The sequence below is a fragment of the Coenobita brevimanus genome, chromosome 24, assembly GCF_032717465.1.
Source record: "Coenobita brevimanus isolate Jiangsu-jjx chromosome 24, ASM3271746v2, whole genome shotgun sequence".
NCBI classification, from domain to species: domain Eukaryota; kingdom Metazoa; phylum Arthropoda; class Malacostraca; order Decapoda; family Coenobitidae; genus Coenobita; species Coenobita brevimanus.
The window spans coordinates 16,263,054-16,290,954 of NC_136977.1; the positions used below are offsets into that span (position 1 = coordinate 16,263,054).

Consider the following 27,901-nt stretch of genomic DNA (forward strand, 5'->3'; position numbering starts at 1 on the left):
GGCCACCCGTTACGGGATAATGGCGTCTGGCAATAGATAGATAGAGATAGACAGGGTAAGAGATGCAACACAGCAGTGAAGAGAGACACTCAACGGTATCAGTATATGGAGGAGAGTTGTCAAGACAAAAAAAACTTAGCCTCCATCTCGTTTGGAAGAGCTATTTGTGGGGGGCCCCCCTCCTCTCCATACAAGCACACGTGCACATACATGCATGTGCATACATGCACATACACACACACAATTAGAACTGTATTCCACACCAGGAAGAATAAAGCTTCTGTGCAAATTAAGCAACTGCACAGGGGTTACGAAAGTACAGTATAGTTTGTTTAGCATGTCAAATCTCTGAGAAGCGATTTAAGATGGAAAGTAATGTGATTTTTTTCATGACAGGTTCTGCAAGAATCACACCTCAAGAATACCTACAGATGATGAAGGGCTGAGCTGGGTATATAATTCAGTATTAAGGAATATTCTTGTGAGAGGCTTTGATAGATTGAAAGATGTAAGAGCTGAATTTGTGATACATTAAAAATATCAAGGTTTCTTTTACTCCAAGTACCATTCTGGACAAGCCAGATGCAGCGAGTCTTCGATAAACGAAAGGATAGGGATAAAAAAAAAAAAACTTTTGTAATTCAAAATTTTGTATATCGGAATGATTTTCCCCATTGAATATACATATCAATGGGGGGGATGCGTCCCAGGACCCACTCGGACCCCCCACCTAAACTTTACCCCCTCCCCATTTTGAAGTAAGAAATACCTATATACAATTGTAGAGAAGGAGGTGGCCATACTCTAATACATCTCCTTTTTCTTCGTCACAGTCCCAACGGTGGAAGCTGCAAGGCCTATAGCACGTCCAATCTCCGAGACTCCCTGCCCCTCCTCGTGGGGTCTTATAATTTCCAATATCCTTTCCAGAGTTACAGTACAGTGCCGCTGTTTCTTTGCAGCGGGTTCCCCCAATGCTGGAGATGATGCAGGGCGCTCGAGAGGCATGGCAAAACAATACAAAAAGGCAAAGAGCTGCGATAATATCATCACATACAACGAAGCTGCGAGGAGAGGAGGGACGTGGACTCAACTGAGAAGCGCGCGAATATTTGTTTACCAGAGAGGGGTTAGTTCGTTTTCTCTCGACAAGCAAGCTGTGCACCAAGCCTATTTTGAATTTTTCATACAATATTCCATTAAACCCTTCATACCTGCCGCCCTTGAACAACACTTTACTGTCCCTTCATACCTGCTGCCCCTGAACAACACTTTACTGTTTCAGTGTCAGTCGCACTGAGTTAGGCCGTCCTATAAAAAACTGCGAACAATTATGGGAAGGGAAAGAAGGTCACTGGTGTGTTTCCCCCAAGCAGTCAGGCGTTCTCTTCACTCCAGATGTATTCGCCAATGTTTACATGCTTATGTTACATGCGCCCTAATTCTAATTTTCATTCAGCAAGAGAACATAATTTACCACCTAAAAATAGTCAGAAAAATATAGGGCAAACTAGAGGAATATGAACTGAATTGGTAAGGTCTTTAGGCTGTAGGCTTACACGAAAAATTATGGATTTTACAATTTTAAGAGACGATATGGAACAAAAATGTTTGCGAATCAGAAAAAAAAAATTTACTCTTTTGTCCCACATGTTCTCGTTGGTCAGAATTTAGCTCCACATTCTTCGTTCGGTATCGCTCTTCCCAATATATTTCGGACTGACTGAGCACAGTTATTTCTGCTCCTTAAAGTTAGTGTACATTTACTGCTCATTCTTTTGTCCATTCTTATGTGTATGTGTGAAAGAAAGAGGACTGATACAAACAATAATGTATTCCATCATTGCTTTCATAGTTGCTGGCCCTGAACAACACCTTACTGTACCGGTGTCAGTGACGTTGAGTTAGGGTGAGCTATAAAAAAAACTGCGAGCAATTATGGGAAGGGAACGAAGGTCACTGGTACGTTTACACAACCCTACTCCACCATCCCATGCAGTCAAGGCGTTCACAGTTCACTTCACCTCAGATGTTTTCGCCGATGTTTACATGCTAATGTAACACACATCCTAATTTTATTAATTGGTATACAAATCATAGCAAATCACAGGATGGGTTTAGGTAAATAATAATAATAAAAAAAGCCAGGTGTACCAGACGAGTCTTTTCACATATGTAAGAAAAAGAAATTGATTTTAGAACTTTGATAAAATGGTCCCATGGCCGACCACGGGAGCAAGCAAATTTCTGAACCCACACCCACTGAGGGGGCTAAACATATGCTTTACTTTAAGCAGTAAAAGCACCTTACTACATCAGTTCTTCCTGATAGTCTGTTATATTTTTCAGATTATGGTGGTAGGTGGGGGCGCTCACCATCCACTCACTCAATGTAGTGCTGCTCTTGGGTGTCTACCCTGTCCTCTCCTCCATCCTTCTTTCCTTCCATCTTCTTCTGTCTTTCTTTCCTTCATTCTTTCCTCTTTCTGCCTACGGGTGACTTTACACTCCCTCTTTCATCATTCTTTCCTTCATTCTTTCCTCTTCCTTCTGCCTGTGGGTGACTGTACACTGAGTGACAAGCCAAATGGTTTCCTGTACACCAGGAAACCATTTATTATGCTGGGTGGTAACCATATAACCAAATTATGGCACCTGGTGGTTTAGTGGGTAATTACAGCACTCCAATCGGATTGAGCCGGTGAAGGTTTATATCCAAGGGGTGGTTGGGGTTATTGCTCATGTAATGCCACTCAGGGATGAGCGAGGCTGGTCACTCTCATCTTAAATGTCAGGACCAAATTCCCTAGCCCCGGGCTTCTACGCTTCTCATGGGGCAACGTAGAATTGGATGATGGATGGATGGAAATTTCTGGGTTGGTAAATACAGTACATGTTTCTTGTTAAATCTGTTTCCCCGTCATTTTTAGCTGTTCTGGTGCGACAACTCTTGTTTATTTCATTAACATAATGGCAGAAAGGACTGTTCTTCTCTAAGTGTTAACTAAACCTGGCCTAACCGAGCTTATCTGTACCTAATAATTTAACCTGACCTAATCTCCAGTTGGGAAATTGGGAAACAATATCCACCTTTGAGCACGCTAAGTTTCTTCCACTGCGCTGGAAACGATCGTAGGGGAAAGTGACGACAATAACCGAGAGGAAATTTTTCAGCAAGAAAAAGTAATTTGCCAAACTGAAAGTTGTCAGAAAATTACAGAAACAAGCTGGAGGATTATGAATTGAATTGGTAAGGGCTTTCTGCTGCTTCAAGTGTACAATGATACAAGTATCTTCCCAAAGTCTGACAAATATAGGGTGGAAAAATCGAACCATATGGAACATGCACTAGTAGAAACAGGGTTTTCACTGTATTTTACCTGGTGTAAATTTTCTTCAGACAGAACTGGGAAGATAGTTGTGTCTTTCATTGTACATTTACCGGTAAATAAATCAATCTAACAGTACTTCTGTTTTGTTTCCGCCGGATTAATCGCGATTTCAGACTACTCAGGCACCTCTTCACACCATACAGTTTGGATAATAGGGCTATCTCTGTATTTCCTTTCGTATCGATTTTTGTATCATCAAGACAGATATTTTCGTACTGTGGAATTTGTCCTATATTCATTGCTTTCGTACCATCGAAAATTCGTACTTCGGGTTTTCATATATCGAAGACTCACTGTACCTCGTGTGCAACAGCCTCGTGTTGTGGCTGTTGAAGTACTGTAACTGTTATGGTGGATGTTGTGAGAAGTAGATGGAAAAATGAACTGTGGAGTAATCAACATATGAGTGGGCAGAGTTATAGGTGTGGCTCAGTTGATCACTGACGAACAGTAGATAGACAGCTGGTAAGAGGACAGAGCACTGAGTAGCAACATTACTGACAGATTTAAAAGAAGAACAGCCATTTACAACAGCAGCTATCCTGCAAAGCAGCCACACAGGAATTCAGAGATCAAGAACTAGACAGAAGGATAAAAACTGTAAGAGGTCACTTTGGAAATTAAAGATTTAGGCCAGCCTTGGCTGAAGACCTTTGAAATGTCCATGCAATGCCAAAGGTTTCACCAAAGTTCAAAATGGAGGATGACCAAGAATATGAAAGGAGTATGATAATATTGGCAGAGGAATGCCCCTCACAAAACTCATATTGATGGCTGGAAAGAAGGGTATGAGAAGAGAGGTGCCTCATTCGAAGTCCTCCTATAGACGATAGATTCAAAGACTCTGGAAATGCAACAGGCTACAGCAATAGGGTGATAGGGAAATGGTCACCCTTCTCTAGGACAAACTTCCATCCTGAGGGGAAGATGCAAGTTGACACACAAAGGCAAAAGGTTTTTATGCAGGGTGTCAGAATCAAAGTTCTTGAAAACAACAAAAGGGATCTTGTTGGAATTGGACAAAATTTTAATACCAAATCAGGGAAGCGAGAAAATACATCTTCAAAAGAAATTTTAACTGCACGCATGAAAAAAGTAGGATAGAAGTTGGGGAATGCCCCAGGAATTGATGAAGTGTGTGGTGAAGTGCTGAAGCATGGGGGAGCAATAGTAGTAAAATGGATGTGGAAGATGTGCAGATTGGCCTGGGAGGAAGGTAGAGTCCCGGAGGATTGGAAGTCAGGTATAATTATTCCCTTGTACAAAGGAAAAGGGGAAAAGGAAGTGTGTGGTAATCATAGGGGCATTTGTCTTCTTAGTATAACAGGAAAAGTGTATGGTAGGATACTCATTGACAGAGTTAGAAAAAGAACAGTGGAATTAGTTGGAGAAAAACAGGGAGGCTTTAGGAAGGGAAGTGGTTGTGTAGATCAGATATTCATTCTTAGATCTTTAGTGGAAAAGTTTTTAGGGAAGGGAAAGAAGTTGTGTGTGGCTTTCATGGATTCAGAGAAAGCATATGATAAGGTGGATGGACAAAGATTGTGGAAAGTACTGTATTAAGAATATATGGAGTAGATGGGAAGTTGTTGAATGCTGTGATGAGTATGTATGATGGTGCTAGGCTGCAGTGCGTGTGGATGGTGAACTGAGTGAATTTTTCTCTTTGAAGGTTGGGTTGAAACAGGGATGTGTCATGTCTCCATGGCTGTTCAATCTGTGCATGGATGGGGTAATGAGGTAGTGGATGTTGGAGTGGCCCTGGTGAGAGAGGGTATGGTTTGGAAACTCCCTGTACTGTTGTTTGCAGATGATACTGTTTTGTTGAGTGAAGACAAAGGGGAACTGTAAGGCTTGGTGGATAAGTTTGGGAGAGTGTGTAAGAAATGGATTCTAAAGGTGAATGTAGGGAAGAGTAAAGTGATGGTCTTTGAGAGAGGTGTAGTCAGTGAATGTACAGTGAAGTTGGATGGTGAGGAATTGGAAAATGTGAGTACGTTTAAGCACTTGGGTAGTGTGATGAGTAAGGATGGAGGTTTGGAGGGTGAAGTGCTTGAAAGGGTATAGCAGGGAAGAAAGGTTGCTGGTTTCTTGAAGGCAGTGATAAGAAGCAGGGAAGTGAGCATGGAAGTCAAAAAGTTACTACATGACAGTATTGTGATACTAACTCTAACGTATGGAAGTGAAGCTTGGACGTTGCTGGAAGGACACAAGTCAAGAGTAAGAGCAATGGAAATGAGTTATTTAAGAGGAGGAGCCTGTGAAGTCACATGGAGAGAAAGGCTGACAAATGAAGATATAAAGGAGCGTTGTGGTGTGGATGTGGATGTGATAGGAATCGTTAGGAGGAATACACTGAGGTGGTTTGGCCATGTGGAGAGGATGGAGGGTGAAAGACTGACGAAGAGAGTGTATGTGAGTGAGGTGGAGGGGGGAAGAGGGAGGGGGAGGCCGAGGATGAGATGGAGGGATGGGGTGGAGAGGTATATGAGAGAAGGGGGTGTGAGTTGGGAGCGGGGCAGTGAAATGGCGGGGGACAGGGTGAAGTGAAGGTGATTTGTTTGTGGCACCCTGAATGGGATTGAGGCATCTGGAAATAGATAGATAGATAGAAATTACCTTTCCATGCATACATTTTCTGAGATACCTCTAGGTTTCTTCTAAACACTGGAGATGACTATTCTGGTGTGTTACACCCTTCTTTCTGAGTCCAAAGAAATTGAAATTTCTGCTTGTTTACAATGAAGAAAACCAGCCAATGATCTCACCTATGTCAGTGTCACTGATCACTGATGCCTGCTGACACCAGGCAAGAAGCAGGCATTAGCAAAAGTTATGGTCAATAAGAGTGAAGGAAATAATTTCAAGGGATAAGGTGAACAAGTCTACAGTGCACCCTCGCACAATGCGAGTTTATGTGTGGCAGAAACCCTCGCAATCCATGACTTCGCATTGTGTGAACCAAAGAACTTAGGGGAAAAATGGTATATGGTGGACAGCACACCCAGGGCTTGGTCTTTGGGTCCCCTTCCAGCCTACTCTACCCTGATAACACTTTGTCTAATAGTACTTCTAACTGGACCATCAAATAAAACGACAAACAGAACACCATATACCTTTATTTAAGTGACTTCTGGGCTTGTTAAGAAGGGAGAGGGGTGGGTATCTGAGGCTCGGGACGTCTACTCTTGCCCCGCAGGGCGGGGCGCCCCGCTGTCACTCACTGTCACTGCTGAGGTCTCCTGGAGGTGCCATAAAGCCTTCAAAGTCGACAGCCGAGACCATAATGAACAGATGGGTGCTGCTGTAATGCTATAACAGACCACAGGATGCGAGCTACATGTTCTCATGGCAATATGGAGGAGATGTGTCTGTTTACTCAGGAAAGTTGATAGATGGCATGGAGATAGCTGGCCAGCTGCCTGCCATTTTGAATCTGGCTCGTTGCCAGACACCGTCCTTCATGTGATTGACTTGCATTGTCCAGCCTGACACTCATAGTGATGGCGGAAAGTCCATTTTTGCCTTAGAATCATATAGCCGATTCGCATGTTGGGAAGTTCGATTCACTGATTTCGCATTTGATAAAAATAAGCATTTTCTGGGCTGACGTTGCATTGTAGGTGATTCACATCGTGTGAGTTTGCACTGTGTGGGGGTGCACTGTATGTTGTAAATAACAGGAAAATTGGGAGGGATTTTAATCTTTTTAAAATCTGCAATGGATGAGTCCACAAAAGATGCAATGGTATAGGACACCATGAGGTGAGAAATTATGAATGAGAAAAATATAAGAGTATCCAGGTTGTGGACAACCGAATGGAAAGTGTCATCTGTGAAGACAGCCACCTGCAATGCATGGAAGAGTTCTGCTACATGGGGGACAGGCTGGGTGCAAGAAGAGGAACAGAGGTCATCTCCAAAGCTGGACTAAGTAAATGGACAAAAGTAAGGCAGCAGTTACTCCTCCTGACCACAAAGGGTCTATCCTTTCACAACATGAGTACTCTCTATTAATCATGTGTGAGAAATATTATGCTGCATGGCTTCTATGAGATGGGGATACATGCACCAGATTGGAATACAGAAAAATAAGAAATATTAGATATGTGAACTGAAATGGATCTCTGTGACATCTGAGAATAGCATGCTGCAAGAAATCTGGCCTCAAAATATCAAAGGCAGAGATGGTCTGGACATGTTGAGAAGAGAAAGGAGGAGGACTGGCTGAGGAGTGTCACATGTGTGAAACCTGTGCAAAGAATGCCCAAAGGCAGACTATGGAAGACATGGAGCAAGCTTCTGCACGAAGTCTTCTGGAATGAGGATTGGGCAGGGAAATAGCTTATGATCACAACACGTGAAATGCTGCCATAAGGACATAGACAAACACATAACAGCATGGTCAACCATGTCAACATGTAACAAAATACATGTACAGTTCTTAACAACACATGGGCTTAAGTGTTCACTGATCAATACTTACCAAAGTCATGTACAATGGCTTCATAGGCAGTCCAATCTTCAAGATAAACTCCAGCTTTCTTCATGTTGCTAATGCAGTATGCATAACTATACCCCACAGCCAGAACACAGCTCTCTTGGCTGTCCAAACGCTATAAAAAAAAGAAAAAGAAAATCCATTACATACTTAATTTTAAAAGCTGAAAGCTAATCTAACTACTACCAGCCAAATACTTAAAAGCATCTAAAACTCTGTGTTATGAGCCTCCTAATTCCATAAATTTGCAGAAGCACTGCCACCCTATTCAAGCTTGCTTCCTACTTAAATAACAATTCTTCTATCTACAGTCAATTGCCTTAATCCCGTATGGCATTCCAATATAAACAAATTGTCCCCATGGCGCCATATTCTCTGCCATCTGGCTGCCCTCTCTCCAATTCACACAACCCTCTCAAATGTACCTCCCCATTCCATCCCTCCATCTCATTCTTGGTCTCCCCCTCCCTCACCCTTCTCTACCTCACTAACATAAACTCTCCTAGTCAGTTTTTCCTCCATCCTCTTCTCATGGCAAAACCATTTCAAAGCATTTCTCTTAATGCTTTCTAGCACATCCACATCAACTTGGGGCATACCTCTCGAAGTGATGGGATTAATGGAAGCCATGCCTAAACTCCTCAGTCTGAGGTCTATCCAAAGTGAATTAAATTGTCTGGCAACAGTAGGATGAGTTCCTGAATGAAGAATGGTTCAAAATGGTGAGGGAGTTACCTGAGTGCAAGGACACAGAACAAAGAATCAATGTGCAAAGAGAGTACATGCAAAGCAGCATAGGGAAGGAAAGTGGCTAGTTTTATGAAGGCACTGGTACACTGGTCTGAGTGTGGCAGTTGTGGGAAGCTTGCATAAAAGTTTTTGTGTCTGTATTAAAATATGGGTGTAAGATCTTGGTGTGGCATGAAAACGTCAAGAACAAGAGCAATGAAAATGGGGTTAATAGCGAATGTGTGTAGAGTGCAGAGTGAATAGGATGACAAATACAGCACTGTGATTCTTTAACACCTAGACCCTGGGCATATTTTGATGCAGCTGCCCTCTTCTTACAGGCATATTTCCCAACATAGCCTTTTTTCAAACCTTCATAACTGGGAAAGTACAGTGGTCCCTCAATTATTGAATGAAATAGAGCCAAAGGCATGTCAGGGTAGTGGCAATATCCGGCTAATGAACAATATCCCCCCTACTATACCCAACCTCCAACCTATACCTATCCTATTTGTACAGTACCTCTGCTTACTTTGGCAGTGTTTTCCAGTCATTCAGGCATATTCAGACATCAAAACACACACAGGAGCACCAAAAATAATTTTTAACACCAAGAAAACCATGAAAAAAAAAAAACACTGAAAACCTAAAAACACCCTACCTATACACTACTGTGTGTATGGTGCCCCTCCTACTTTTGGTAGTGCTTTCCAGTCACTATGCCATATTTAGACATCAAAACAAGCACAGGAATATTGAAAATAATTATTAACACCAAGAAAACCATGCAAAATTTAAAAAAAAGACATGGAAAACCAAAAAAAACCCTACCTATACTCAATTGTAAGTACAGTACCCCTCCTAATTTTGGTACTGTTTTCCAATCATTCTGCCATATTTAGACATCAAAACACACACGGGAATACCGGAAATAATTTTTAACACCAAGAAAACCATGAAGAAAAAAAACACTGAAAACCAGAAAACACCCTATCTATAAACTACTGTATGTACAGTATCCCTCCTAATTTTGGCACTGCTTTAAGGTCAATCTGCCACATTCTGACATCAAAACACACATTGGAATATCCTAAATAAATTTAAACACCATGGAAACTATGGAAAAAAAAAAAAAGTTCCCTGCCAAAACACATTCAATTCGGGTACTTACCATCCAGTGCACTGCAGACAGGATATGTAACCTGCACGCCTCCAGTTGGCACTGATTTAAGGTCAATCTGCCATATTCTGACATCAGGACACACATGGGATTATCCTAAATAAATTTAAACACCAAGGAAACTATGAAAAAAAACTAAAGCTCCCTACCAAAAAACATTCAGTTGTGGTACTTGTGACCCAGTGCACCGCAGACAGGCTTCGTAACCTGCACATCTCCAGCAGATGTACAGTTGTCCCATGTGGTCTAGCGGCTAACCTTCGCATTTAGCAAAGGTTGAAGAACTCTTCTTCCTCTACCTGCTGGAGCTGAGCAATGAGTGGTGATGACCGGCGTGGTGATGGTGGCCTACCCATCTAAGAAGACTCCAAAGACAGTTGCAAACTTACATCCAAAGGAGACTCAGTGGCTGTCTATACACTTGGTTGCAGGTCCGATGGTGAACGTGGGAAACAAGGTGGTGATGGTGGTGAAAATGGGTTGGCACTCATTGGGGTGGCAGGCTTGAAAAAGGAGTCGATCCTGGTCTGATGATCTATCTATCTATCTATCTATAGCCCGACGCCCTAATCCCGCAAAGGGTGGCCGCAGACAAAACGCCTCCAAGTCACTCTGTCACCCACCATTTGACTCCCCTCCCCCCAACTCACCCCCCCCTCCCTCATATACCTCTCAACTCCATCCCTCCACCTCATCCTCGGTCTACCCCTCCCTCTCCCTCCCTCCACCTCACCTACATACACCCTCTTAGTCAGTCTTTCATTCTCCATTCTCTCCACATGTCCAAACCACCTCAGTGTGTTTCTCCTAATCTTTTCAACCACATCCACATCTACCCCACAACGTTCCTTCACTTCTTCATTCGTCAACCCGTCCCTCCACATCACTCCACATGCTCCTCTCAAGTAACTCATTTCCACTGCTCTCAATCTTGACTTGTTCCCCTCTTGCAATGTCCACGCCTCGCTTCCATACGTCAGGGTAGGGATCACAATACCATCATGCAGTGACTTCTTAACTTCCATACTCACCTCCTTATTTCTCATCACTGCTTTCAGTGTACCAACAACCTTCCTTCCCTGCTGTACCCTTTCACGTACTTCATCCCCCAAAGTTCCATCCTTACTCATCACACTACCCAAGTACTTGAATGCACTCACATTCTCCATATCCTCACCATCCAACCTCACTGCACACTCTGTGACTTCATTCCTCTCAAACACCATAACTTTACTTTTGTTTACATTAACTTTCAGCTTCCTCCTCCTACACACTGTCCCAAATTCATTCACCAAACCTTGCAACTCCCATTCATCTTCACTCAACAATACTGTATCACCAGCAAACAGCAACACCGGAAGCTTCCAAATCTCACCCTTATCCATTAGGGCCACCCCCACATCCACTGCCTTACCTTGTACCTCCTTTACAACCCCATCCATATATATATTAAACAGCCATGGAGACATTACACACCCCTGTTTCAGTCCCACATTGAGATCAAAGAACTCACTCAGCTCACCATCCACTCGCACCGTAGCCCTAGCTCCCTCGTACATACTCTTCACAGCACTCAACAATTTCCCCTCCACTCCATATATTCTTAACACCTTCCACATACCTTGCCTATCTATTCTGTCATAAGCTTTCTCCAAGTCCATGAAGGCAGCATACACTTTCCTTCACTTCTCTAGATACTTCTCCACTAAACATCTTAGAACAAATATCTGATCTACACACCCTTTTCCCTTTCTAAATCCCCCTTGTTCTTCTCCAACTAGCTCCTCTGTCATATGCCTAACCCTATCAATGAGTATTCTACCATATATTTTACCAGTCACACTAAGAAGGCAAATACCCCTATGGTTACCACATACTTCTCTCTCCCCTTTTCCTTTGTACAGAGGAACAATTATACCTGATTTCCAGTCCTCTGGAACCCTTCCCTCTTCCCAAGCCAATCTACACAACTTCCATATCCACTCCACAACAATCTCACCCCCATACCTAAGCATTTCACCACACACTCCATCAATTCCTGGGGCCTTTCCCAGCTTAATCTTCTTCATCGTTTCCACTACTTCCGACCTACTGATCTCTTCCTCCCTCCTCTCATCTCTTCTTCTCCCAGCCATTCCCCAACCACTTATACTCACACTGCTCTCACTCTCTACATTCAACAAATCCTCAAAGTGCTCCTTCCATCTCCTCAATTTCTCTCTCTTCTCCACCAACAATCTATTATTCCTATCTTTCACTCCCCTACTATTTCCCCTTTCACACTGCCTTACTGACGATAGGACCAACAATTTTGCCAGAGGATGACAGCGTTCCTGACTGCCAGCACCTCCATCGCCAGGCTACGCAGCACCAACTCCCTGCCAGACTGGCATGTAGGGCACTGAGATGAGAAAGTGATGGAGTTGCGGGGGGCTGTGAGTCAGGGACCTCATCCTCATCAGTGTCACTGTCCTCTTTTGTGCCCACACAGGCAGCAGCAGCAATCTCCTCATCAGACATGGTCTGATTACCAGGATTGCCAGATGTCATTGTCCAGCCAATCCCTCACATTGTTTATGTCCACCTGCTCTCCTGCTGTTCTATGGCGGCTGTGGATATCATCCAAGTCAAACCCCCTCAAAGTTGTGCTCAGCTTCAATTCCCTGGAGGAGACAAGACCAACTGCTTTTGAGGGTTTTCACGGACACTTCCTTCCAGGCGTTTGCCCAGTTGAACACTGCAGACTTCAGGTCATAACGCTGAAGATTCTGCAAGGTCTGCTTCCCATGTGTGTCCTCGGCCCCATTCTCATCCTCCAGCACCGCCATCACCTCGATGAAGAACCTCCACCAGTACAGCCATGATAACTCCCTGGTCCATTTGTTGAATCAGAGCAGTCATATCAGATGGCAAAAACATGCACCTAATGCACCCGCCGTCCACCATCACCAACCAAATCCTTCTGTGACAGATGCGCGGGGACATTGTCCAGAAGTAGGAGTGCCTTCACCTTGTCATAGGCGATACCAAGGACCTCTGTTTGATAATGGATAACCTCCCTGATGAAGTGTCTGTGGAACCAGTTTCTGAATAACTTGGCAATAAACCAGGCCTCCACAGAATGGTGCCACACAATAGGCGGGCTATCCATCAACCCACAGAAACAACGTGGTTGTTTTGCATGCCCAACAATAACGGGTTTGAGGCGGTGCATCCCGTTAGCATTAGCACAGCACAAAAAAGGGACATATTGTTTGGATAACTTGTGACCAGACATAGTCTTCTCCTTCTCTTCTGCCAGGGTGTTGGTGGGCAATGAGTGGTAGAACAGAACAATTTCATCAGCATTATAAACTTGACCAAGAGTAAGGCCTTTGTCCTTAAGCAGGCATTGCACTTTCTGGTGAAACAGGTCTCCATTCTCCGCTGCCACATCCAAGGCCTAGCCATGTACCTTACAGCCTGTAAGTCCATGGTGAAGCTTGAAGCAAAAGAGCCATCCTTAGGAAGCCTTGAAGTTGTGTACGGTGTGCAGACATGCAAACCTCTTGGCTGCAGCCTTCACTTTGGTCTCACACACAAGCACACCAGCAGCATGCTGCTGACAAAACCACAACAATGTCAACCAGTCAATAATGGTGTGCCAGGGTCTGGGTCATGGCCTTCCTGTTCCCCCTACGTGGGCTTTCGCTGAAGTCCTGTCTGTACTGCATAAGCTTGTCCCATGACTTCTTGATTTCAAACAATGTTGAACGAGCTAGATCATATTCCCTCACTATGCACCCTGTGGTCCAGCTCGCGTCAGCCATGCTTAGTATCTCATGCTCTCCAGAGTCAAAACCTTCCTCTTCTGCATCTTAGGTAGTGGTGTGGCCATCATCACACAAATGAGAATGCAGCAGAGGAGGGCCACAATCTGAAGAAGGTAAGGGACCACCACAAACGAAACCGCATTCACAGCCATACTTGCAAGCATTACCACTCGAGGGAGACATAGGCAGGAACTGAGGTGCAGGTTTGTAGGCTGGCAAGCAATGCAGAGTTGCCATATTGCACCACAAACATGCCTCCGAGCACAAAGGAAGCAAAACGTGGCAAACAGATACAGTAATCCCTCCAATATCCAATATAACAGAGCCAAAGGCATGTCCTGATAGTGGTCCTGTCCGGATATTGGGCCCCAGCTTATGGACTTGTACTTATGGACCCTAACTCAGAAAAACACCTATACAACTCCCTCTGGACATGCATTGCACCTATTTAAGACCCAAATCACACCAATAAGGGACATAAAAGACTGAAATAAATGCAAAAGAACCATAAAATGAGGTTTTAGAGGTGAATTTATACAATATTAAACATTCTGGGAACTTACAAGTCCCTGGCTCCTAGACTGGTTTGAACCGCCAGTTTGCAGTCCACAGTTAATCCTTTGCACTCTAAATTCTAGTTTCTTAACACTGCACAACACTGTAAATTCCTGTGTGTTCTAGTGGCAAGGTACTGCAGTTTATTCACAAAAAACGAGCACCTGTGGCTTGCATTGCTATAAGCATCTGCTCTCGATCGGAGTTAGGCTGTGACTGTTGATGATGGCGGGGTAACAGAGTTGCTAGATCGCAACGGCCACATTACCAAACTCCTCAATATTCATTACCATTTTTAACTTTCATTACCAAATTCGTAAAGCTAGCATCTATTCTTCACTAATTATATACACAAGTGGAAATACATGTAATCATTCTTCTTATAATTAACAGCATGTTGATTATTATCATGCTATATAGGCAACCAAATTAGTCAGAGAGAGCAAACAATCCACCATCTCCATCCTGTGTATCCTCATACATGTGAAAAATCCATTTGGTATTGTATTATTCTGATTCATTACCAAACGAATTTTTCATTACCAAACTGGCCCACATTTGGTAATGAAAAATACCAAATGGCAACCTGACAGAGGAGGGGGGGAGGGGGGAGGAAGGAGGGGGTGAAGGGACCATGGTGTAACAGCTGTTCGGCGCCAGCGGCAATTTCATATTACGGGTGGGAAAAAATTGATTTTTTTTCGAAATTTTTGCGGTTTTTGGCCCATTTTGGGAATGTTGGATCCCGGGACAAAAATGTCCGGTTATTGGGGATGTCCGGAAATTGGGCATCCAGATATTACAGGGATTACTGTATCTGCATATGAAGTTCACTTCTATTTTCCCAGGCAAGGGTTATCACGTGATGAAAATAGTGGATGACCAGTACATCACCACTTCAGCCAGCGTATGACCAATGCAGCCTGCCAGCCGACTCTGACCATTTGGTAGGGAAGTGGACAGGTGCGCATGGTGGGGGGTTTCACACTAATCCTGGAGGCCATGGGACTCCCGTCATTCGGTGTAGAGGCGGACAGGTGCTTTTACTGTACATTTACTCGCGGCTTGTGGTCTGTGTTAAACGCTTGGTGGCCATTGGGAAACACAACTCCTGGTGACCGGGCGACTTTGGAGATTCGGTAAAAAGGCGGATGGCCAATGTCACTGAACACATACTTGTGGCTTGCAATCTGTGTTAGATGCATGGTGGCAGTTAGGAAAGACTTATCCCAGTGGCTGCACGACTTTGGACATGCATTGGGGATGCATACGGACATTTTGACACCGCTCGTTGCTTACAGTCACATTGCTCGGGTGCTGGAGGTTCATAGGGAGTGATCGGAGGAGCATGCGACTCTGACCATTCAGTACAGGGGCAGACAGACATTTTAGCTCTGGTTGTGGGTTACGGACTACTTCCCGTTCAAGGCTCGAGCCCAACGGCCACAAAAATAGGGGATGACCAGTACATCACCGCCTCAGCCAGCATATGACTAATGCAGCCTGCCAGGTGACTCTGACCATTTGGTAGGGAAGTGGACAAGTGCGCGTGCTGGGTGGTTTTGCACTAATCCCGGAGGCCATGGGACTCTTGCCATTCGGTGTAGAGGCAGACAGGCACTTTTACCGTACACTTACTCGTGGCTTGTGGTCTGTGTTACACGCTTGTTGGCCACTCAGCAACACAACTCCTGGTGACCAGGCAACTTTGGAGATTCAGTTGAAAGGCAGACGGCCGATGTCACCGAACACATATTCGTGGTTTGTAGTCTATGTTAGATGCACGGTGGCAGTTAGGAAAGACTTATCCCAGTGACCGCACGAATTTGGACATTCGTTGGGGATGCATACGGACTTTTGACACCGCTTGTGGGTTACAGTTGTATTATTCAGATGCTGGAGGTTCATTGGGAGTGATCGGAGGAGCACACGACTTTGACCAATCAGTACAGGGGCGGACGGACATTTTAGCTCTGGTTGTGGGTTACGGACTACTTCCCGCTCACGGATCAAGCCCAATGGCCACAACACCAAAAGTTTGGGCATGTCAGCTGAAATTTTTGGGCATTTTTACATCTGGATAATGGCAAGTAAATTCAGATGATGGTCTGTTGAATTACTAAGCAGGTATTCTTAACCCGCCGCGTGCCGGCTATTTTTAGCCCTATGGGTCACCCAAGTGCTGGCCATTTTTCGACCTTTTTTTTTTTGGCTAGTGATAAATTTTGATGTGGAAACAACGAATTTCGCTGTTAAAATGCTGACCGAGGCTCGGAAATGAGTTTTATTCAGTCCAGTATACTCGTATTCAGGTACAGTCGCTCTCTCACACTCACTACGTACGTGAGAAAGCCGTTTTCTATGTAAGGTATACTCAGGTATTTATGCTGGGAAGGTATAGCAATGTTCTGTACACTTTTATGATTACTTATTACTTCAGCCTCTATCACAATTTGCATGTCTTTCTCACTGTGAATGCATTATCTTACACTTACTTGAAGATAGGTACAATCTGACTTCATTACGTACAGTCCTGGCACTTACAAGAAGGTATTTACAACTTGACTTCACTATACAGTCCTTACATTTACAAGAAAATATGTGCAACTTACACTTACATTAAAATATTTACAAAATGCCTTCACTATGTACAGCACTGGGTGAGGCACACAGGCAAAGTGAGGCAAAGGGTGCGTGAGGAGGGAAGCTAGTGAGTGTATGGCCTTGACAGCCTGGGGGATGGTAGAGGAGTAGTTACCTTACATGCCTGCCAATTTTTACCCGCGAATCTTGAAAAATGCAGTCACAGTGAATTTTTTATTTTAGACCGTTTTAAAATGGCACTGGCACTGGTCGCGCAGTTATGTCTGACCGTTTTTAAAATGGCACTGGCACGTGGCGGGTTAATGTTACATGAGTGGAAGAAGATACAAACTCAGCTTGCTGATAATGGTGTATTCAAGAGGTAATTTTGGTACACAGGAGGCTGGTATCAATGACTTGAAAGCTCTTTGTCGTTGGAAGGAAGGAACATGTAATGTGAGTTTATGACCTCAGATGATGACTAACTCTTGCCAGGCAGAGCTTAAACAATGTGGCTTTGTTTGTGTGCTAGAGTATTGGAAGGAGATGGGGGTAATGGAAAACAGGAGGAGACTAGGCAATTAGTGGGGGATGTTGGTATGAGGGTGTTGTGTGTGTGTGTGTGTATTTACCTATTTGTATTTACCTATTTGTAGTATACAGGAATTGAGCAATGCTCGTGTTGTCCTGTCTCCATATCCACATTTATCAAGTCTACCTTTACACACATGAATGTTTTTCTCATGCACCACCTCTTTGTCTAAGTCATTCCAAATATTTAAGTCTTTACCTAATATAAACAATTGTGATATACACGGAATGTACTATGCTCATGGGTTTCCGTCGCTGTTTCTCAGTAAGTCGAATTTAACTTTAAACTCGTTTAAGTTTTTAGACTGGACGATCTCTTTGTCCAGGCTATTCCATAAGTCTATACTTCTGTAAGGAAAGCTATATTTCTTGATATCCTTCAAGCAGCTTGACTTTTTCAATTTCATTCCATGTCCTCTTGTTGCTCTCTTATCCCATACAAACAGATCCTCTTTGTCAATTTTATCTACTCCCACCATGGTCCTGAACACCGCAATCATGTCTCCCCGCTTTCTCCTTTCCTCTAACGAAGGCAAATCCAGTTTTTCCAGCCTCTCTCTGTATGACAGGTCTGTCAGACTGGGGACCATCTTGGTTGCTGTTCTTTGTATTCTCTCAATCTTGTTTATATCTTTCTTTTTGTGTGGGGACCACACTACCGCTGCATATTCTAACCTGGGGCGGATCATGGCCACTATCAATTTTTTCATCATTTCCTCATCCATATAATGAAATGCTACTCTTATGTTAGTCAAGAGCTTATAAGTCTCTCCAACTATCTTGTTAATGTGTTTTTCTGGTGACAAACTATCTTGGACTAGCACTCCCAAATCTTTCTCTTCTCTCCTTTTTGTGATTAATTCATTACCCAAAAAATAATTCAGTGATGGTCTCCTGGTACTTTTACCCATTTCCAATATTTTACATTTCTTTACATTAAATTTCATTTCCCATGTCCGGCTCCAATTGTGTATCCTATCCAAATCCTCCTGCAGTATTTTACAATCCTCCTCAGCCTCTATCTTCCTCAAGATCTTTACATCATCAGCAAACAGACTTGCATAACTGTTCACTCCATCTACCATATCATTTACATATATCAGGAACATTACTGGCGCCAACACTGAGCCTTGAGGGACTCCACTTGTTACTTCCTTCCATCCAGGCATCTTTTCCTTTATTACTGTCCTCATTTGTCTGTCTCTCAAAAAGTCTCTCATCCACTCCAACAGTTTCCCCTTTAGTCCTCCAATATATTCTAGTTTCCACATTAGTCTCTTATGAGGTACCTTGTCAATGGCTTTCTCTAAGTCTAAGTACACACAATCCACCCAATCATCTCTCTCCTGTACCACATCAATCGCTCTTGAGTAAAAGCTCAACAAGTTTGAAACACATGACCTTCCACTTCTGAATCCAAACTGACATTCAGCTAAAATATTCATCTCTTCCAGATATTTTATCCATCTGTCTTTCAGGATTCTCTCACACAATTTTGCGACCATGCTGGTTAAAGACACTGGTCTATAATTCAGGGGTTCTTCCCTGTTTCCTCCCTTGTAAATTGGTACCACATTTGCCCTCTTCCATTCTTTTGGCACTTTCCCCTCTTCCAGTGAGCATACAATTAAGCTGTGAATTTTATCCGCCAGTTGTTCTCTGCATTCCTTCAGTACCCAATTAGAAATTCCATCAGGTCCTGCGGCTTTCCTTACATCTTGAGTTTCCAGTAATTTATACACTTCCTGTACCTCCACTTTTATATCTTTCATCACCGGAACATTTCTAATCACTCCCTCCCCTTCCACAAGCTCCTTTTCTTTAGTGAAAACTGACTGGAAACGTTTGTTCATTATTTCTGCTTGCATTGCCGCATCCTTAAAGACCTCTCCTTCTACTTTCAGCTTGGTGATTCCTTCCTTTTGTTTCAGTTTGCCATTAACAAATCTATAAAACAGTTTGGGTTCATCCTTGCATTTGTCAATTATACCTTTTTCAAAATTCCTTTCTTCTTCTCTACGTATTCTTGTGTATTCATTTCTTGTTCTTTTATATTCTTCCTTTGTTCTGTCGTTACCTCTCTTTCTCCAATTGTTCCACGCCTTATCTCTCTCTTTTTTTGCTATCATACACTTTCTATTAAACCACTCCTTTTTCCTGTTTTCTTTCCCTCTTACTCTTGGTGTGTGTGTGTGTGTGTGTGTGGCTGGCAAGCATACGTATGTGTGTTACCACAATACTCCCTCTCCCCTCCGACAAAGAAAAAAACTAAATACACATTTGCTAATGTACAGCCGAGGAAAGTTCCGCATTATACACTTGCTCACCACTTCCAAGCAGTAAATGTGAGACAAATGTTATTGAAGCAGTAGCCAACATTCATCTATCTGGTAACTGTGTGAGAAGGATGGGGATGGAAGAGGGTGGGGTAGGAACTACCAGCTCCCCCAGCCTTCCTCCTCCCTTAACTCCTCCCCTCCCACACAGTGGTACCAGACATTTGAGCGACAGGCTACTGCTTCATTAGTGGTTGTCTCACGCATAAAGGTCTGAAACGGCAGGCAGGTGTATAAGGTGGAACTTTCCTCGGGTGTACATTATATGCTAAGACATTCAAACTAGTTAAAAACTTTACAAAATAAAAACAAAACCATTCCCCAAATAAAAGTAAACACACAAAAAAGTTAAAGTACATATACATTTATCCCCCAAACAATTATCATGAGCTCCTACAACACAGGATCAAAGTACACCTTTTATTTAATATAATTGTTAGCTAAAAAAAAATGATACCAATATACAGTATATTCTAATCATTTCACATTGCCTGAAAATAATCTGGATGCATGACTGTTCTGCCAGAAGCCGTTAAGTATCCATCAGGGTTGAAACTTCCTGACTTTTGGGATTCTGGAGTAGGAGAGACATCTGTCGTGTTGGGGAGGGATGGGATAGGAGAGGGGGATGGTGACTGTGGTGGGGGCCGATCCTCTGGTGAAGAATAATGACTGGGGGATACCAGTTGAGTTGGGAGTGAGACAGGTGGTTCACAGTCCTGGTCTAGTACAATGATGGGTGGGGATTGTCAATGGAAAGATTGGCGAGGAGTCATTGGTGGGTTGTGAGGGTCGAAGGGGGTTAAGGGGTTGTGTAGGAGGTGGATGAGATGGTGCACGTTGGGTGATCGGGGGCAATGGAAGAGCAGATAATGAAAGAGGGGGGAGGGGACGGTTAGATGGGTTGGAAGACTGTTGGAAGTAAGGTGGGTGGTTGGATGATGGATGAGATGGGAGCTGGGAAGTGTTCACTGGGCCAGGAGATTGTTAGGGAATTGAGGGTTGAGGGGATGGATAAGGTGGTGGAAGTTGCTGAATAGGGACGTGGGCAGGCTTTACCCTGTCCAGAGAGACTGTCTGATGGTAACCATGGTGTTCAACCATGATATGCTTATCTGTGCGAGTTATGACACGGTACAGGCCGATATATGGGTATTCCGGTGGGCCCTTGTGGGCATCCTGATGAATAAACACACTCTCGGCAGTCTATAGGCAGGCAGCATGTGCGTAGGACGGGATGGTGGCATGTGAGGTGGCATTGGTTGCAGGTTGGCCATAGCCTGGCAGAGGGCAGGGAGAAAGGATAGTGAGTAGCTGTTGACTGCCTCCTGTGCGAACTGTCCAGGCAGCCGGAGGACCTCCCCATAAACTAGTTCCGCTAATGAATTTTGCAGCTCCTCTTTGTTGGTGACCTGCAGTGTAAGGAGGATAATGGGGAGGGCATCCACCCAATTAACTGCATTGGCGCGGGTGCGGAGTGACTCCTTCAGGCGCCTGTGGAAACGTTCCACCATGCCATTTGATTGTGGATGGTAGACGGTTGTATGCTGCCCAAGAAATTCAGCATCTCTCGCCAAGCCCAGGATTCAACCTGAACACCCTGGTCGGTGATAATGGTGTGAAGGGCCCCAAAGCATGCCACCCAACTAGCCAGGAAGTAGTGGGCTATCCGTTCTGCTGTGCTGTCTTTCATAGGTGTTGCCTCTGCCCACCACATGACACGGTCCACCATGGTCAGCAAGTATCTGCAACCGCGGGAGGCCGGTAGAGGTCCAACAATATATATGTGCACTGTGTGGAAGTGAAGTTAGCAGGGGAGTGAAAGATAAAAATGGTAGATTACTAGTGGAGAAGGGAGAAAAAGTGAGCAGATGGAGAGAACACTTTAAGGAATTGTTGAACGCAGAGGATGGAAGTAATGCGAGTATAAGTGGATGGGGAATGGCTGGGAGGAGGAGGGAGGTGAGAAGACAGGAAGAAATCAGTAGGATAGAAGTTGTGGAAGCAATGAAGAAAGTTAAATCGGGGAAAGCCCCAGGAATTGATGGAGTGTGTGGTGAAATGCTGAAGCATGGGGAAGAGATAGTAGTAGAATGGATGTGGAAGATGTGCAGATTGGCCTGGGAGGAAGGTAGAGTCCCGGAGGATTGGAAGTCAGGTATAATTACTCCCTTGTACAAAGGAAAAGGGGAAAAAGAAGTGTGTGGTAATCATAGGGGCATTTGTCTTCTTAGTATAATAGGAAAAGTGTATGGTAGGATACTTATAGACAGAGTTAGAGAAAGAACAGAGAAATTAGTTGGAGAAGAACAGGGAGGCTTTAGGAAGGGAAGAGGTTGTGTAGATCAGATATTCATTCTTAGATCTTTAGTGGAAAAGTTTCTAGAGAAGGGAATGAAGTTGTATGCGGCTTTCATGGATTTGGAGAAAGCATATGACAGGGTGGATAGACAAGGATTGTGGAAAGTGTTAAGAATATATGGAGTAGATGGGAAGTTGTTGAATGCTGTGAAGAGTATGCACGATGGTGAGAAGGCTGCAGTGCGTGTGGATGGTGAACTAAGAGAATTTTTCTCTTTGAAAGTTGGTTTGAAACAGGGATGTGTCATGTCTCCATGGTTGTTCAATCTGTACATGGATGGGGTAATAAAAGAGGTACAAGGTAGGGTAGTGGATGTTGGAGTGGCCCTGGTGAGAGAGGATAGTGTTTGGAAACTCCCTGTACTGTTGTTTGCAGATGATACTGTGTTGTTGGGTGAAGACGAAGGGGAGCTGCAAGGCTTGGTGGATGAGTTTGAGAGAGTGTGTAAGAAACGGAACCTAAAGGTGAATGTAGGGAAGAGTAAAGTGATGGTCTTTGAGCGAGGTGAAGTTAGTGAATGTACAGCGAGGTTAGATGGTGAGGAATTGGAAAATGTGAGTACGTTTAAGTATTTGGGTAGTGTGATGAGTAAGGATGGAGGTTTGGAGGGTGAAGTGCTTGAAAGGGTACAGCAAGGATGAAAGGTTGCTGGTTCCTTGAAAGCAGTGATAAGAAACAGGGAAGTGAGCATGGATGTCAAAAAGTTACTACATGACAGTATTGTGACACCAACTCTAACGTACGGAAGTGAAGCTTGGACATTGTTGGAAGGACACAAGTCAAGAGTGAGAGCAGTGGAAATGAGTTATTGAAGAGGAGCCTGTGGAGTCACGTGGAGAGACAGGCTGACGAATGAGGATATAAAGGAGCGTTGTGGTGTTCATGTGGATGTGATAGGAAGCGTTATGAGGAACACACTGAGGTGGTTTGGCCATGTGGAGAGGATGGAGGGTGAAAGACTGACGAAGAGAGTGTATGTGAGTGAGGTGGAGGGGGGAAGAGGGAGGGGGAGGCCGAGGATGAGATGGAGGGATGGGGTGGAGAGGTATATGAGAGAGGGGGGGGTGAGTTGGGAGCAGGGCAGTGAAATGGCGGGGGACAGGGCGACTTGGAGGCGATTTGTTTGTGGCCACCCCAAACGGGACTGAGGCGTCTGGCAATAGATAGATAGATAGACTGTGTGGAAACACTGAGTCAGTTAGAGGATGATTTGAAGTGGTATTTTCGTATGTTCGCGCATTTTGGTTGCTTGGCAGATAAGATAGGTGTGTGTCCACTGTTTGATGTCACGCTTCATGTGCAGCCACACAGCCCATTTGCCAATGATCCATTGTGTACCTCATATCCCTGGATGTGCCAGGGAGTGGTAATGTTGGAAAATATGCTGGCGGTGATGTTGTGGGATATATGGGCAAGGCTGGCCACACAAGATATCACACCACAGTTTATGAGGGGAGCCTGGAATATTTACTTGTTGAAACTGGAGTGCTGTGGCACTTTCCCGTAAAGTCTGCAGTTCAGGGTCCACCTGCTGGGACACTGCCAGAGCTACATAATCAATAAGCGTGTCTGCAGGGATGATAGCAGAAACTCCACATGACAGTGCGTCGGCCACCGTGTTCTCCTCTCCTTTAATGCAGCGGATATCTGTCGTATACTCTGAGATGTAGGCTAGTTGTCTGGATATCCTCGGTGCGAAGTTGTCTCTGCTTTGGTTCATAACGTATGTTAGCGGTTATGGTCAGTCAGGATATGAAATTCTCTTACCTCCAGGAAGTGACAGAAGTGTTGAACAGCTTCCTATATCGCTAGTAGTTCCCTGTCGAAGGTGATGTATTTCGTTGACTGTGTTCCAAGTGCTTACTGAAGATGGCAATGGAAGTGAGAATGACTTATATCTCCTGCTGCAGTAAGGCACTCACTGCAGCTGATGATGCATCTGTAATAAGGATTGTATGTGCATTTGGAGCTGAGTGTGCTAGCAGTGTGAGGTCTGCTAATTGCGCCTTGATGATATGAAAAGCCTCCTCAGACTTTGTAGTCCACACTAGTGGTTTGGTTGGAGTCTTCTTCATCCCCTTCAGGAGGTCACTGAATGGTGCTAAGATGTCTGCTATATGAGGAAGGAACCTGTGGTAATAATTGACCATCCCAAGGAACTCCCTGTGCTTGTGTCCTGTGTTTGGTTTAGGGAACTCCTTGACAGTGATGACCTTCTGCAGGAGGGGGGGAGAAACCTGCAGCAGAAGCCCTGTGGCTAGGTAAGTCCAATGCTGGAGCTTCAAGGATACATTTGGATGGGTGGATCTTCAGCCATACTCCAGCAGGTGGTCGAACAACTGCTGTAGGTGATTCTCGTGTTGCTGGTGTGAGGCAGAGGTGATGAGGACAACATCAATGTACACCATAACCCCATCTAGTCCCTGCACTACCTGATCCATAAATCTCTGGAAAGTCTGAGCAGCATTACATAAACCAAAGTTCATCCTAGGAAACTCAAAGAGGCCGAAGGGAGTGGTAATGGCAGTCTTTGGGATATCCTCTTCAGTTACCGGGATTTGGTGGAAGGTCCGGATTAGGTCCATCTTTGAGAAAATCTCTCACCCATGAAGGGTGTTATGGAAGTCCGTGATGTGTGGTATTGGGTATCTGTCAAGGCGCGTCATTGCATTTAGAGTTCTGTAATCCCCACACGGCCTCCATTTACCGGCCTGTGCATTGGGGACCATGTGCAGTGGAGATGCCCAACAACTCAATGGACGATGGGTGAACCCCTCCTGCAGCATCAGTTCATACTCCTTCTGCGGTGACTGCAGGCACTCCAGTGACAGGCGGCGTGGGCTGGCAAAACAGGGTGGGCCAGAGGTAATTATAGTGTGGGTAATGTTGTGAGATACCTTCTTTGGCTGATGACTAGGTGTTATGATGAGTGGATACTGCTTAAGGAGCGCATCATAAGAGGATGCCGGCTGGAGGTGGGTGACACATGGTGTTTGTAGCTCGCATAGTGCTGCATGGATGTTGTAGTTTGTAGGTCTGTGAACCAGGCAACATAACTTGAGTCCACTAGGAGGTCATGGGCCTTCAGGAAATCTACGCCCATGATATGTTAGCTTACATCTGTGATCTCAAAAGGCCAGGTGAATGTTTTGTTTGGTGCTGGGGTGAGATGTAGGGTTTTTGTGCCGTAGGTAACAATAGGGGTCCTGTTGGCAGCAAAGACATCATAAGAGGGGTGGTCATCTGGGACTTCATGTCTCAACAAAGGCAACACACTGACAGCTGCATCCGTGTCAACCAGCAAACGGGTCCCAGATATCAGGTCAGCCACCCACAGGAGTGTGTGGGAAGAGGATGTTGTGGATGTGGGGGGAAGGTAGTTTACCACCCCCCGCCTAGTCCATTTCCCGACCACTCACATGGTGGGGCACAGCTGCGTGCTTGCACCCCAAAACGGCAATGATAAAAACAGTACTAGTGCACATTATCATGAGAAGTCCCATGTGTGGGCGTAAGGCGGCCCTCAATATTTTCTAGGGGAGATACAATTATATTTTGCATCACTGTGCAAACATGATGGGTGAGAGTAGCACTGGAGGGAGGGCAATGTGGGGCTGTGATGTAGCTTTCAACATTTTTGAGGCAAGATAACACTTTAAAGAGCATGTCATCAATTTTATTTATGCAATTCTTGTCACTGGGATTGTGATCATGTTCCCTTTGTGGGACATTACTGACCTAAGTATTTATTGCTTTAACAGATGGCAAACTGTTAGCATGAAGGACCATCGATGGGGTCACGTGGCCTGTAGTAGGGGTAAGCATGAGAGTGTATAGTTGATATGTACATTGCAAATATTCCTGTAATGGGAGGTCTGCATGTAGAGCAGCTAAGTGGAGCCGAATGCCAGGTGGCATTAACTGAAGGTGGCAATGACGTAGAAGGGCATCTGGTAAAGGAATTTCTGTTGCAGAGTTAAGTGCCTCCATATGTGTTAAGAGTGTGGAAGGATGGTGTCTGTCGAGCTGAATATTGTCCAGCTCCTTGAGGTAGGGCATTTTGGCTCTCCCAAGGGCTTGCAGCCGGGCTTGCTTAACCCTTTACCCGCGGGCCGTCACTACCGTAACGCTCGTTACGTAAGTACCATACCGCAGGGCGTCTCTTCTGTGATCCAGGGTGTTTTTAAAATCACCCAGGCGTTCAAGTGCGGTCATGTACCATCTATCAGTACTGCCAGTGTGTAGCTATAGGCAGCGCTGCTAATACAGCTAATACTCACATCCAGTGTTATCAATTTAGCCATTTTTCTGTGTTTGCCTCGCCTCCCCACCTCCCTTCCCTTACCCCAAACTCTACCTAGCTACAGCCTGTCCGCGCAATGCAACTCCCGGCCATTTTTTTCCATTTGCTTTTTCCATTGAAATGTGCCCTACGCCCTGTTCTCATACTAAAAAATATATAAAAACAAGGGAAAAGGGTAACTGATACTGCCATTGGCCATGAAATAGCTAATTCATCACCTGACTGCACATCATGTGCACTTGGTCACTAATTTTCCCTGGTCATTACCCACTGAAATGTCTCTTATGATCTATTCTCATACTAAAAAATATGTATAAAAAAAAGGGAAAAGACTAAGCGATACTTCCATGGACTTGGAAGTAGCTACTTTATCATGTATTGTCTAGATTTCCTGCTATCCACATGGGAGGGGCACGGAGCTGTCCAGCCATCCCCACGGGTAAGGGGTTAAGTGCAGTACTGTACATCGACAGCAGATGAATCGCCATTTGATGTGAGCTTGCAGCTGTCTTCGAAGTCCTGAGGTGGGTAGGGCTCCATCACTTCAGTGCATGTCCCCGCTTATTGGCCAACTTCAGTAGGTGGAGGAAGAGGAGGAGGAGTTCTTTGACCTTTGCTTGGTGGCCGTGTTAGCCACCAGACCATGGGGGATACCTGTACACCTACTACAGCCTGGTGGATTATGATGCCAGTTTGTAATACATTGGGTGGTAAGTGTACTGTTTTTTTCTTTAATAATTTTTATTGCTTATGAACTGATTTCTTAGTGTTCAGGATTATACTGCTTATTCCAATGTGTATTTTGATGTCTATGAAGAGCCAAAAGACCAAAGATTACTGCCAAAATTAGGAGGGATACTGTGCATGTTTTTTTTTTTTTTTTAATGTATTGTTTTCTTAGTGTTTAGGATTATGGTGTATATTGTAATATATGTCTTGATGTTTAACACCTTAACCGCGGGGCGTGACGCTTGGGAGCAAGGGATCATACCGAGGGGAGTCACTTTTCTGATTCTGTGTTATTTTGAATTCGCCAGTACTGCCAATGTCCAACACTAGTCAGCACTCCTAATCTCATCTGTACTCCCATCCATTGTTGACAATTTAGCCATTTCTCCCCGTTCTTGACTCCCCTCCCTACCTCCCCTCCATTACCCTATCCTCTCGCCTGCCCGGCTGTGCTGCGCTAAGTAAATCTTCCCCGGAATTTTCCACTGATTTCATCCACTGAAATAAGTCCTATGCCCTATTCTTATACCAAATAATATATACAAAAAAGAAATAAGGTAAGTGATAGTGCCATACACCTGGAACTGGCTAATTATCACCTGACAACACCTCACGTGCACTCGTTCGCTAATTTTCGCTGTTTATTTCCCCTTGAAATATGCCGTATAATCTATTCTCGTAATAAAAATATATATAAGAAAAGAAGGGAGAAGCCTAAGTGATATTTACATTCACCTGGAACTACCTAATTTATAATGTATTGTCAAGATTTCCTGCCAATTATTTCATAGCGTATATAATAGCAGCTGTCACCACGCTGACATTGGA

The 27,901-nt window shown here is 44.3% G+C and overlaps 1 protein-coding gene across 1 annotated transcript in view; it reads right to left on the reverse strand.

The window, feature by feature from the left end:
- Positions 1–27,901, reverse strand: part of LOC145393503 (proteasome adapter and scaffold protein ECM29) — an 835,694-nt gene that overhangs the window by 336,213 nt on the left and 471,580 nt on the right. The window contains exon 11 of the mRNA XM_080267631.1: positions 7,879–8,008. Coding sequence (XP_080123757.1) covers positions 7,879–8,008 — 130 coding nt within the window. The remainder of the gene's footprint in view (positions 1–7,878; positions 8,009–27,901) is intronic.